The sequence below is a fragment of the Ranitomeya imitator genome, chromosome 5 (genome assembly GCF_032444005.1).
Source record: "Ranitomeya imitator isolate aRanImi1 chromosome 5, aRanImi1.pri, whole genome shotgun sequence".
Classification (NCBI taxonomy): Eukaryota; Metazoa; Chordata; class Amphibia; order Anura; family Dendrobatidae; genus Ranitomeya; species Ranitomeya imitator.
Window position 1 is genome coordinate 452,035,070 of NC_091286.1, and position 13,624 is coordinate 452,048,693.

General features: G+C 44.1%; 1 protein-coding gene across 2 annotated transcripts in view; it reads left to right on the forward strand.

Moving 5' to 3' along the window:
• Nucleotides 1–373: 373 nt before the first annotated feature.
• LAMP3 (lysosomal associated membrane protein 3) overlaps nt 374–13,624 on the forward strand; it is a 47,321-nt gene continuing 34,070 nt past the window's right edge. Inside the window, exon 1 of one of the 2 annotated variants that reach the window (XM_069727241.1) lies at nt 374–511. In XM_069727241.1, the coding sequence (XP_069583342.1) occupies nt 472–511 (40 nt within the window). In that variant the 5' untranslated portion in view covers nt 374–471. The remainder of the gene's footprint in view (nt 512–13,624) is intronic. The other variant, XM_069727242.1, reaches the window with a different exon arrangement.

Genomic DNA, 13,624 nt, shown 5'->3' on the forward strand with positions numbered 1-13,624 from the left:
TCATTAGCGCTATTCGAGCAGGTCTGTGCAGTGCTGTATGAGTGAGACTTTAAGAAAATGACCCCACTCTTATTAATGATGACCTGGTTCTAAAACCCATCCCAACATTATTTATACAAGGGGCCTGATACATGGACCTTATGTGTAACTTCTGAAATGTCCACAGCCACATCACTGATTTCCTCCCGAAAATGTGACTTTATATGTACAAAACAGTCAGCATTAATTTCTATGCGATCACACATTTTAAAATCGAGCATTATAGACGTAGAAATCACCACTTGTATGAGGAAGATACTAAATATCCAGCACTAATGACTTTCATCATCCCCGAATGCGGAAAAAGAAACTTCAGTTTCTAAAACTCACGTGACAGCAACTGTGCAGAGTTTTAAACTTCCTCCTACTTGTAGATAAGGTCGCAGAGCTGCACCTCTCTCCCCACAGAAGAGTAGCTGCTGACACTGAGCCATGGCGAGCCTGACGCTGATCTGTTTTCTGCTGTTCCCAGGTGAGTGTGGCTTTATATCTGTACTAACTTTTGTATCTTTTGTGCTCCTATATATTTTGGGAGTGACATAATACACTGCTTCAATGTATACAAGGCATCTAGAGCTGTTTCTGTTCTGTAAGTAGAGTCCGTAACTGAAAAATAAAGAAGGTTCTTTGCCTATAAGAACACCATATTTGCATATCCAGAGGGACGTAGTAAGTAAAATGATGCTGTTCATTGAATCATACAGCTTGAAACTCACATATAAGCTGTGAGGTCTGACTGCGCCCACGCATTCCCAATGTTACTGGAAGCAGACTCAGAATTAATCTGCAGTTTGGGAAAATAACTGCACATAATGGAAACGGTTTAGAACAGAGAAATCCCGCTCCAGAACAGATCACTAAAATCATCTGTTTCATTTAAAAGGACAGTTATTTATATATTTTACTCACTTGCATAGCGCCATTAATTCCACAGCGCTGTACAGACATCAGCATCGCTGTCCCCAATGGGGCGCACAATCTGAATTCCCAATCAGTATGTCTTTGGAGTGTGGGAGGAAACTGGAGAACCCAGAGGAAACCCACGCAAACACAGGGAGAACATACAAACTCCTTACAGATGTTTTCCTTGGTGGGATTTGAACACAGGACTCCAGTGCTGTAAAATCCAAAAAGGAAAAAGACAGCAGCATAAAAGTATAAAAGTCCACTAACGCATTTCAATATGTCCAAAGCATAATTGGGTTAGGTGGAAAAAATGCTGCTTGGGGTTGTAACCAAGATTGCAAATGTTCACTTATCTACAGTGTGGAGACACGAGGGTCAATGGGCGCGAAATTTCATCCACTGATCCAGCTGTCTTTAGAAAGACCACACAGGCTGGGCTAATCCCACTGAACTCCTTCCCCAAGCTTAGGAAGTGGCAAGCTTAGGAAGCTGACCAAGCACAATGAGGTATGTAGCCAGGCAACCTGATTGCCCCATCCTGGGTATCCAAATGACTTTGTGGGCTCAGTGTTGGGCAGTGTAGCAGATCTGTATTCCACCAGCTGGAACCATGGTCCCTGGGCTGATTTCCTGTAGAATCGAACCAGTGACAGGAGCAGGGCCCTTTTATAAACCTCATCTCCCATTCCAGGGCATTGTCCCATGGGATTGGGGGGAGGTAGTCATGGCTGTTCACTCATTGTTCAGTCAGTCTGCATAATTGTCCTCCAAGTGGTGCAGACTCGTACACTGGAGAAAACCTGTATAGAAGGAAATACCAAAGGAAGAAAAAGGAAAGCAGGAATGGGGAAATAAAAATAGGGGAGGGGGATGTATGTGCACCAAAGAGTACATAAGCTAGTTTCATAATCAAATATATGGATGTCCAGATCAAAAATGTAGAAAGAGGTATTAATCGCTGGACAATAATGGGAATGAATGTTGGTGAAGGATCCCCAATATATACCAAAATCAGACCTCATATATAATACAGTCAATGTCGGAATCAAACGGAAAAGTGCTGAGTGCAACAATTGAAAAGTAATGCACATGTTTGCATAGTCACATGAAATTAGTCTCATTTAAGAATTAATATAAACAAGCAATGCATAATATGATATTCCAAAAAATAGATAAATTTAAGTATGTAAGTCACATGATTATACACATGAGAATGACCAAATATTGCACAACCCCAAAAACAGATATCAAAATGCCAAGTCATGAGGGCAAGATGTTAATATATAAACTACTGACAACATATCTCCGAAGTTCCAAGCAATAGATTTTGTATTTATTTTCTGAAAATGACAAATGGTTAAAATACGGTAACAAAAATAATGCATTGCTTGCAGACCTGAAATAATGCAAAACAAAACAAGTTCATAATCATTTAGAAACAACAATACTAATGTTTTAACTGAGGAAGAGTTCAGAAATCAATATTCTGTGGAATATCCATGATTTTTAATCACAGCTTTCATGCGTCTTGGCATGCTTTCCACCAGTCTATAACACTGCTCCTGGTACAAAAATGTAAGCAGTTCTTCTTTGATTGATGGCTTCTGACTATCCATCATCCTCTTGATTATATTCCAGAAGTTTTCAATGGGGTTCAGGTCTGGAGATTGGGCTGGCCATGGCAGGAATTTAATGTGGTGGTCCTTCATTCACACCTTCATTATTTTAGCTGTGTGGCATGGCACATTGCACTGCTGGAAAAACCAGTCCTCAGAGTTGGGGAACATTGCCTGAGCAGAAGGAAACAACTGTTTTTCCAAGATAACCTTGTATGCAAATTTTACAGTGGGTGCAAGATACAGTGGCTTGTACGCCTCTCCAGGTCTCCATCTAACCATTAGACGACCAAATGTTGATCTGGGGATGCTTCAACAAGGCTGGAATTGGGCAGGTTAATCTTTGCGAAGGATGTATAACTCAAACCGCATACAAGGTTATCCTGCAAAGCAGTTGATTCCTTATCTTGCCTTGCGCAGGCATGTACTATTGAGGACAGAGAATGAACTTCAATCCAATATTGTAGCCAGCATGCAGCCAGCGGGTAAGGAAAGGGTGAATCAAACACCTGAAAACCCCGCCCCTATGGCTGAAAATTGTTCCCTCCAAATTCAGGTGATAGAGTCCCTTTAAAACTACAGGAAGCAGCTCAGTAAGTGACACATCTCTGGAAGTAGAATCTTTGTCTCTAAATTATTCTGCTCTCAGATTAGGTGGCAAAGACCTTTTTACAGAATCCCTTTAAAGGTTTTGTCTTACCAACAACACTGATCAGCTATCCACAGGATAGGGGATGAATGCATTATTAAAGGCCTCCATACACATTAAGGTACCTTCACACTGAACAATTTAACAACGATATCGCTAGCGATCCGTGACGTTGCAGCGTCCTGGATAGTGATATCGTTGTGTTTGACACGCAGCAGCGATCTGGATCCTGCTGTGACATCGTTGGTCGGAGCAGAAAGGCCAGAACTTTATTTCATCGCTGGATCTCCAGCAGACATCGCTGAATCGGCGTGTGTGACGCCGATTCAGCGATGTCGTCACTGGTAACCAGGGTAAACATCGAGTTACTAAGCGCAGGGCCGCGCTTAGTAACCCGATGTTTACCCTGGTTACCAGTGTAAATGTAAAAAAAAAAAAACACTACATACTTACATTCCGGTGTCTGTCGCGTCCCTCGGCGTTCTGCTTCCCTGCACTGTCAGCGCCGGCCAGCCGTAAAGCAGATTACAGCGGTGACGTCACCGCTCTGCTTTACGGCTGGCCGGCACTCACAGTCAGTGCAGGGGAAGCAGAGCGCCAGGGGACAGACACCGGAATGTAAGTATTTACTGTTGTTTTTTTTTACATTTACACTGGTAACCAGGGTAAACATCGGGTTACTAAGCGCGGCCCTGCGCTTAGTAACCCGATGTTTACCCTGGTTACCAGGGGACTTCGCATAGTTGGTCGCTGGAGCGCTGTCTGTGTGACAGCTCTCCAGCGACCACACAGCGACGCTGCAGCGATCGGCATAGTTGTCTAGATCGCTGCAGCGTTGCTAAATGTGACGGTAACTTTAGAAACCAATATCGACAATCTAATGTGTGACAGATGATTGTTGGGGGAGATAAGGATTTGACAAGTCTTATTTCAGATCCTTTTCTTCTCTTAAGGTACCTTCACACATAACGATTTTGTTAACGATATTGTTGCAACGTCACGCTTTTTGTGATGTAGCAACGATCCTGCTAACGATCTCGTTATGTGTGACAGCGACCAGGCCCCTGCTGGGAGATCGTTGGTCGTTGGGGAATGATCAGGACCTTTTTTTGGTCACTGATCACCCTGCTGTCATCGATGGATCGGCGTGTGTGACGCCGATCCAGCGATGTGTTCACTTGTAACCAGGGTAAATATTGGGTTACTAAGCGCAGGGCCGCGCTTAGTAACCCGATATTTACCCTGGTTACCATTGTAAAAGTTTAAAAAAAAACAGTACATACTCACATTCCGACGTCCCCGCCGTCAGCTTCCCTGCACTGACTGTCAGCGCTGTGCTCTGCTTTATGGCCGGCGCTGACACAGTCAGTGCGGGAAGCTGACGTCGGGGGACGTGACAGACATCGGAATGTGAATATGTACTGTTTTTTTTTTTTACTTTTACAATGGTAACCAGGATAAATATCCTGCACTTAGTAACCCTGGTTACCCGGGGACTTCGGCATCGTTGAAGACAGTTTCAACGATGCCGAAGTCTTTCCCCTGATCGTTGGTCACTGGAGAGAGCTGTCTGTGTGACAGCTCCCCAGCGACCACACAGCGACTTACCAACGATCACGGTCAGGTCGTATCGCTGGTCGTGATCGTTGGTAAGTCGTTTAGTGTAACGGTACCTTAAGAGATAAGCCACCACCAGAGCTATTTGGCAGCGGATCTCATAGAGAACAAAGAAGCTCTTGGCGGGGCGAGCTCTCCTGTGTATGGGAGATTTGGGTGAGATAGCTGTTCTGCAACAGCTATCTAATGCGTAATGGAGGCTTAACTGATCAGACATGATTACCTATAATCATCTGTCACAATACGTAACATTGTCAAAAAGCTAAAATATCAACGAAGAATGGGAATTTCAAGGTAAATTCACATGTGACAAATCTGTTCGAGAAATCACAGTGACTGAAAATCAGTTCATTCATTGATAGAGTGGTATTTTGAAGCCAGAAGATGATCTTCAGCAGCATAATAGAAATAAACTAATTCTCTGTCCTTGATACTGAGGTTTTATCATTTACCTTGCTTATAGTACCCTGCTGGGTGTCCCCCTAATACCATCGAAGTATGTATAGTAATTGAGCAGTGGCTGTAGGGTCATGTGAATTGTCCTACACTTACCAGACAACCGAGGCATTGATGACAGTAATTTCACCCCAGTTGCATTTGAAATTTTATATTCTTAAAGGGGTACTCATAAGTGACAGATGAGCCTGCTGCATCAACAACCCCACTCTCATTAACATCTGTATAACCATGTGAAGAGCATAAAGAGGTATAGCGGGACCAGATCGGAGGCCTACGGGTCATTGGAGGCATCTCTGTTATGGCTGGCAATCAGGCAACACAGCGTGCAGTAATCAGCGCACATACAGAGATCTGGCAATAACCAAAAACAATAGGACGAGCTCTGAGACGTGGAATCTCTGTAGACTGCAGTACCTGATCTATCCTCACACAACTATAAGCAGCAGTGGATTGCGCCTATCAACTACCTATGCAACTCGGCACTGCCTGAGGAGCTGACTAGCCTGAAGATAGAAATACAAGCCTGACTTACCTCAGAGAAATACCCCAAAGGAATAGGCAGCCCCCCACATATAATGACTGTTAGCAAGATGAAAAGACAAACGTAGGAATGAAATAGATTCAGCAAAGTGAGGCCCGATATTCTAGACAGAGCGAGGATAGCAAAGAGAACTATGCAGTCTACAAAAAACCCTAAAACGAAAACCACGCAAAGGGGCAAAAAAGACCCACCGTGCCGAACTAACAGCACGGCGGTGCACCCCTTTGCTTCTCAGAGCTTCCAGCAAAAGTTAATAGCAAGCTGGACAGAAAAAACAGAAAACAAACTAGAAGCACTTATCTAGCAGAGCAGCAGGCCCAAGGAAAGATGCAGTAGCTCAGATCCAACACTGGAACATTGACAAGGAGCAAGGAAGACAGACTCAGGTGGAGCTAAATAGCAAGGCAGCCAACGAGCTCACCAAAACACCTGAGGGAGGAAGCCCAGAGACTGCAATACCACTTGTGACCACAGAAGTGAACTCAGCCACAGAATTCACAACAGTACCCCCCCCTTGAGGAGGGGTCACCGAACCCTCACCAGAACCCCCAGGCCGACCAGGATGAGCCACATGAAAGGCACGAACAAGATCTGGGGCATGGACATCAGAGGCAAAAACCCAGGAATTATCTTCCTGAGCATAACCCTTCCATTTGACCAGATACTGGAGTTTCCGTCTAGAGACACGAGAATCCAAAATCTTCTCCACAATATACTCCAATTCCCCCTCCACCAAAACAGGGGCAGGAGGCTCCACAGATGGAACCATAGGTGCCACGTATCTCCTCAACAACGACCTATGGAATACATTATGTATGGAAAAGGAGTCTGGGAGGGTCAGACGAAAAGACACCGGATTGAGAATCTCAGAAATCCTATACGGACCAATAAAACGAGGTTTAAATTTAGGAGAGGAAACCTTCATAGGAATATGACGAGAAGATAACCAAACCAGATCCCCAACACGAAGTCGGGGTCCCACACGGCGTCTGCGATTAGCGAAAAGCTGAGCCTTCTCCTGGGTCAAGGTCAAATTGTCCACTACCTGAGTCCAGATCTGCTGCAACCTGTCCACCACATAATCCACACCAGGACAGTCCGAAGACTCAACCTGTCCTGAAGAGAAACGAGGATGGAACCCAGAATTGCAGAAAAATGGAGAGACCAAGGTAGCCGAGCTGGCCCGATTATTAAGGGCGAACTCAGCCAACGGCAAAAATGACACCCAATCATCCTGGTCAGCGGAAACAAAACATCTCAGATATGTTTCCAAGGTCTGATTGGTTCGTTCGGTCTGGCCATTAGTCTGAGGATGGAAGGCCGAGGAGAAAGATAGGTCAATGCCCATCCTACCACAAAAGGCTCGCCAGAACCTCGAGACAAACTGGGAACCTCTGTCAGAAACAATATTCTCAGGAATGCCATGTAAACGAACCACATGCTGGAAGAACAAAGGCACCAAATCAGAGGAGGAAGGCAATTTAACCAAGGGCACCAGATGGACCATTTTAGAAAAGCGATCACAGACCACCCAAATGACCGACATTTTTTGAGAAACGGGAAGGTCAGAAATGAAATCCATCGAAATATGTGTCCAAGGCCTCTTCGGGACCGGCAAGGGCAAAAGCAACCCACTGGCACGTGAACAGCAGGGCTTAGCCCTAGCACAAATTCCACAGGACTGCACAAAAGCACGCACATCCCGTGACAGAGATGGCCACCAGAAGGATCTAGCAACCAACTCCCTGGTACCAAAGATTCCTGGATGACCGGCCAGCACCGAACAATGAAGTTCAGAGATAACTTTACTAGTCCACCTATCAGGGACGAACAGTTTCTCGGCCGGACAACGATCAGGTTTATTAGCCTGAAATTTCTGCAACACTCTCCGCAAATCAGGGGAGATGGCAGACACAATGACTCCTTCCTTGAGGATACTCGCCGGCTCAGATAACCCCGGAGAGTCGGGCACAAAACTCCTAGACAGAGCATCCGCCTTCACATTTTTAGAGCCCGGAAGGTATGAAATCACAAAATCAAAACGAGCAAAAAATAACGACCAACGGGCCTGTCTAGGATTCAAGCGCTTGGCAGACTCAAGATAAGTAAGGTTCTTATGATCAGTCAAAACCACCACGCGATGCTTAGCACCCTCAAGCCAATGACGCCACTCCTCGAATGCCCACTTCATGGCCAGCAACTCTCGGTTGCCCACATCATAATTACGCTCAGCAGCAGAAAATTTCCTGGAAAAGAAAGCACATGGTTTGAACACTGAGCAACCAGAACCTCTCTGTGACAAAACCGCCCCTGCACCAATCTCAGAAGCATCAACCTCGACCTGGAACGGAAGAGAAACATCAGGTTGACACAACACAGGGGCACAGCAAAAACGACGCTTCAACTCCTGAAAAGCTTCCACGGCAGCAGAAGACCAATTAACCAAATCAGCACCCTTCTTGGTCAAATCGGTCAATGGTCTGGCAATGCTAGAAAAATTACAGATGAAGCGACGATAAAAATTAGCAAAGCCCAGGAATTTCTGCAGACTTTTTAGAGATGTCGGCTGAGTCCAATCCTGGATGGCCTGAACCTTAACCGGATCCATCTCGATAGTAGAAGGGGAAAAGATGAACCCCAAAAATGAAACTTTCTGCACACCGAAGAGACACTTTGATCCCTTCACGAACAAGGAATTAGCACGCAGTACCTGGAAAACCATTCTGACTTGCTTCACATGAGACTCCCAATCATCTGAGAAGATCAAAATGTCATCCAAGTAAACAATCAAGAATTTATCCAGATACTCACGGAAAATGTCATGCATAAAAGACTGAAAAACAGATGGAGCATTGGCAAGTCCGAACGGCATCACCAGATACTCAAAATGACCCTCGGGCGTATTAAATGCCGTTTTCCATTCATCTCCCTGCCTGATTCTCACCAGATTATACGCACCACGAAGATCAATCTTAGTAAACCAACTAGCCCCCTTAATCCGAGCAAACAAGTCAGAAATCAATGGCAAGGGATACTGAAACTTAACAGTGATCTTATTAAGAAGGCGGTAATCAATACACGGTCTTAGCGAACCATCCTTCTTGGCTACAAAAAAGAACCCTGCTCCCAATGGTGACGACGATGGGCGAATATGTCCCTTCTCCAGGGACTCCTTCACATAACTGCGCATAGCGGTGTGTTCAGGTACGGACAAATTAAATAAACGACCCTTAGGGAATTTACTACCAGGAATCAAATCGATAGCACAATCACAATTCCTATGCGGAGGTAGGGCATCAGACTTGGACTCTTCAAATACATCCTGAAAGTCCGACAAGAACTCTGGGATGTCAGAAGAAATGGATGACGAAATAGACAAAAATGGAACATCACCATGTACTCCCTGACAACCCCAGCTGGTTACCGACATAGAGTTCCAATCCAATACTGGATTATGGGTTTGTAGCCATGGCAACCCCAACACGACCACATCATGCAAATTATGCAGTACCAAAAAGCGAATAACTTCCTGATGTGCAGGAGCCATGCACATGGTCAGCTGGGCCCAGTACTGAGGCTTATTCTTGGCCAAAGGTGTAGCATCAATTCCTCTCAACGGAATAGGACACCGCAAAGGCTCCAAGAAAAATCCACAACGTTTAGCATAATCCAAATCCATCAGATTCAGGGCAGCGCCTGAATCCACAAACGCCATGACAGAATATGATGACAAAGAGCACATTAAGGTAATGGACAAAAGGAATTTGGACTGTACAGTACCAATAACGGCAGAGCTATCGAACCGCCTAGTGCGTTTAGGACAATTAGAAATAGCATGAGTAGAATCACCACAATAGAAACACAGTCTGTTCAGACGTCTGTGTTCGTGCCGTTCTACTTTAGTCATAGTCCTGTCGCACTGCATAGGCTCAGGCTTACTCTCAGACAATACCGCCAGATGGTGCACAGATTTACGCTCGCGCAAGCGACGACCGATCTGAATGGCCAAGGACATAGACTCATTCAAACCAGCAGGCATAGGAAATCCCACCATTACATCCTTAAGAGCTTCAGAGAGACCCTTTCTGAACAAAGCCGCTAGTGCAGATTCATTCCACAGAGTGAGTACTGACCATTTCCTAAATTTCTGACAATATACTTCTACATCATCCTGACCCTGGCATAAAGCCAGCAGATTTTTCTCAGCTTGATCCACTGAATTAGGCTCATCGTAAAGCAATCCCAGCGCCTGGAAAAATGCATCAACATTACTCAATGCAGAATCTCCTGGTGCAAGAGAAAACGCCCAGTCCTGTGGGTCGCCGCGCAAAAAAGAAATAATAATCAAAACCTGTTGAATAGGATTACCAGAAGAATGAGGTTTCAAGGCCAAAAATAGCTTACAATTATTTCTGAAGCTCAGGAACTTAGTTCTGTCACCAAAAAACAAATCAGGAATCGGAATTCTTGGTTCTAGCATCGATTTCTGATCAATAGTATCTTGAATCTTTTGTACATTTACAACGAGATTATCCATTGAGGAGCACAGAGTCTGAATATCCATGTCCACAGCTGTGTCCTGAAGCACTCTAATGTCTAGGGGAAAAAAAAGACTGAAGACAGAGCTAAGAAAAAAAAATGATGTCAGGATTTCTTTTTTCCCTCTATTGGAAATCATTGGAGGGCTCCTTGTACTGTTATGGCTGGCAATCAGGCAACACAGCGTGCAGTAATCAGCGCACATACAGAGATCTGGCAATAACCAAAAACAATAGGACGAGCTCTGAGACGTGGAATCTCTGTAGACTGCAGTACCTGATCTATCCTCACACAACTATAAGCAGCAGTGGATTGCGCCTATCAACTACCTATGCAACTCGGCACTGCCTGAGGAGCTGACTAGCCTGAAGATAGAAATACAAGCCTGACTTACCTCAGAGAAATACCCCAAAGGAATAGGCAGCCCCCCACATATAATGACTGTTAGCAAGATGAAAAGACAAACGTAGGAATGAAATAGATTCAGCAAAGTGAGGCCCGATATTCTAGACAGAGCGAGGATAGCAAAGAGAACTATGCAGTCTACAAAAACCCTAAAACGAAAACCACGCAAAGGGGCAAAAAAGACCCACCGTGCCGAACTAACAGCACGGCGGTGCACCCCTTTGCTTCTCAGAGCTTCCAGCAAAAGTTAATAGCAAGCTAGACAGAAAAAACAGAAAACAAACTAGAAGCACTTATCTAGCAGAGCAGCAGGCCCAAGGAAAGATGCAGTAGCTCAGATCCAACACTGGAACATTGACAAGGAGCAAGGAAGACAGACTCAGGTGGAGCTAAATAGCAAGGCAGCCAACGAGCTCACCAAAACACCTGAGGGAGGAAGCCCAGAGACTGCAATACCACTTGTGACCACAGAAGTGAACTCAGCCACAGAATTCACAACACATCTCCAATCATGCTAAGGCTTTAGGCCATAATCACACTGGACTGTTTAGTTCAGTTTTGTTTTTGTTTTTATAGGTGATAAACTATAAAAGAGAGTAAAAATATTAAAAACAAGAGTTTTTTGTTCCATTTGTTTTTGTGCTGTTAGCTGTTTGTTGTAATAGTGCATCATATCGAAAAAAATTAAGAGAAATCGGGCAATGGTAAACATGGAGGAACCATGGAGCAGAACACGCCATGCTCCATGTGTGGGGAGCTTCATACAGGAGCAGCGTGCACAACTTTTCTATATACATGAGCCCTCATCTTGGCATATGTCACTAAGGTTTTTCATATCGAGACAAAACTCATCCCTCAAGCATCGTTCATATAAATGACACATTTTTTTCTTACTTGTGTCTTAAAGTTACATTATTTGTTGGACATTACTCAAAAAAGAACAAATGATCACCCCAGGCAAATCTGATATACTGTGTTACTGCTAGTGCGGTGCCTGTGGGGTGGTGCATAATGCAGACATTCAATAGGCACCAAAGAGAGAATGCCAGTGTCATGTACCACATCGCAGGCAAGGCACGAGGAATAACCCAGTGGAGTCGGGTCCCCTGACTGTCCCCCACGCTACTGTAGCAGGATGCCTGCTGGTTACTTTACCCTTAACAGATAGCAGCATTAGTACGGCACAAACTATTTTTTACAAACTGACTTTTATTTTGCAGCTCTGCATATGCTTATGAAGCAGGACTAGCCCAGTGGGTGACCTCCTCTTAGACTAGCCCTGCCATGGATCCTCTAATCATACCCATCTAGATAACAGTGTACTTGCAATCCTGGTTATGGTAGCACCATTGGAAATCTTGCACAAGAGCATGGTGTGCCGGAAGTTCTGCCATAATGGAGAGTGTATGGAGGCTGTGCGTCACGCCCAACAGGCCTGATTAGGGGACTGAAGGCATGACTAGTCTTTGGGAAGAGTCGCCCCTCCATTAGTCCTGTTTGCTTAGTATATGTAGAGCTGCAAAAAATTACGTTTATAAAAAAAACCTTACCATTCGTAGGGAATATAAAATACCTTTACAGAACGAAATATGTGGCACACATACCTCACAGATGGCTCACGTAGTCTTACAGATTTGATGCATGCTGCGAGACATCTTAGACACTTGGCTGGTTTACTTTAGATCAATATTTTGCATCAATGGTTTGGTACATGTTAAAGGGGTTGGCCATGTTTTTTTCCAAATCCAGGGAAAGCTTGAAAATAATAAAATAACTTCCACTGACTTCTTATCTCCCTAACTGCTCCAGTGGCTCTGCTAGTGACCACTGCAGCCAGTCACTGGCCTCAGATGTGATTTTTGAAAAATCAGCTGAAAACCACTAAATCCAGTGAATGGCTGTAGTGGTCATGTGTGCACCATAGGAACATCATCACTTACAGTTCACAGAAACCCAGGAGACCACCAGAGTGCTGAGGCAGAATTGTAATGGAAGGTATAAAGAGCAGAGAATGCTCCTGTTTCCCTAACTCTGTAATTACTAAGGTTCACTACATCACATGTCTAGGAAAGTCACGGTCCGCTGTGCTGGCTAAAATAGAGGGTTCTGCTCGTTATGGTGTGTAACACTACATGAGACACACTGACTGTATCTCTAGGTTGCACTTATGAAACTTCCTGTTATCTGCCCCCAGAAGACACGGCCAGAATTCATATCCTCATTTGGGAACTTCCTTATTTTGCTTTCATTCTTCATGTTACCTTGTGACACATTTGTATCTTTTATTTATCACGTGTTGATTAAAAGGAAATAGAAACGAGATGTTTAATAATCACACACAAAAGGTTCTGTAAACCAGTCCTGAATGCTGTGTCACTTACAATCTCATACTGGAAAAAATGATAAATGATAAAGTGAAATATGTCGTTTCTTATATTTTTAGAAGGGTTGTCTGCCTCAAAAAATATCTTCAGTAGAACTGAATACACCCCACTTTGAAAAGTCAGATTTGAATCAATCTTTCACTGAATACAAGAACAATTTCCAATATTTTGACAAAACTGAGTTTCAGAGAACATTTTTTTAACCCATAACATGAAAGTCAGGTAAATGATACAAATTTTATTGCAGAATCTTCGGTCTCAAAATTAGTTGATGCAAAAATAAGTACACTCCACATCAAAATCGATTACATCCACTGTTTTGTATGACCTCCATGATTTTTAAGGACACCACCAAGGCCTTTAGGCATGGAATGAACAAGTTGATGACATATTGCAACATCGGTCTTTTTCTGTTCTTTAATAACCCTGCTGTTCTGTTGGTCAAAAATGACCGACTTTGAACTTCAAT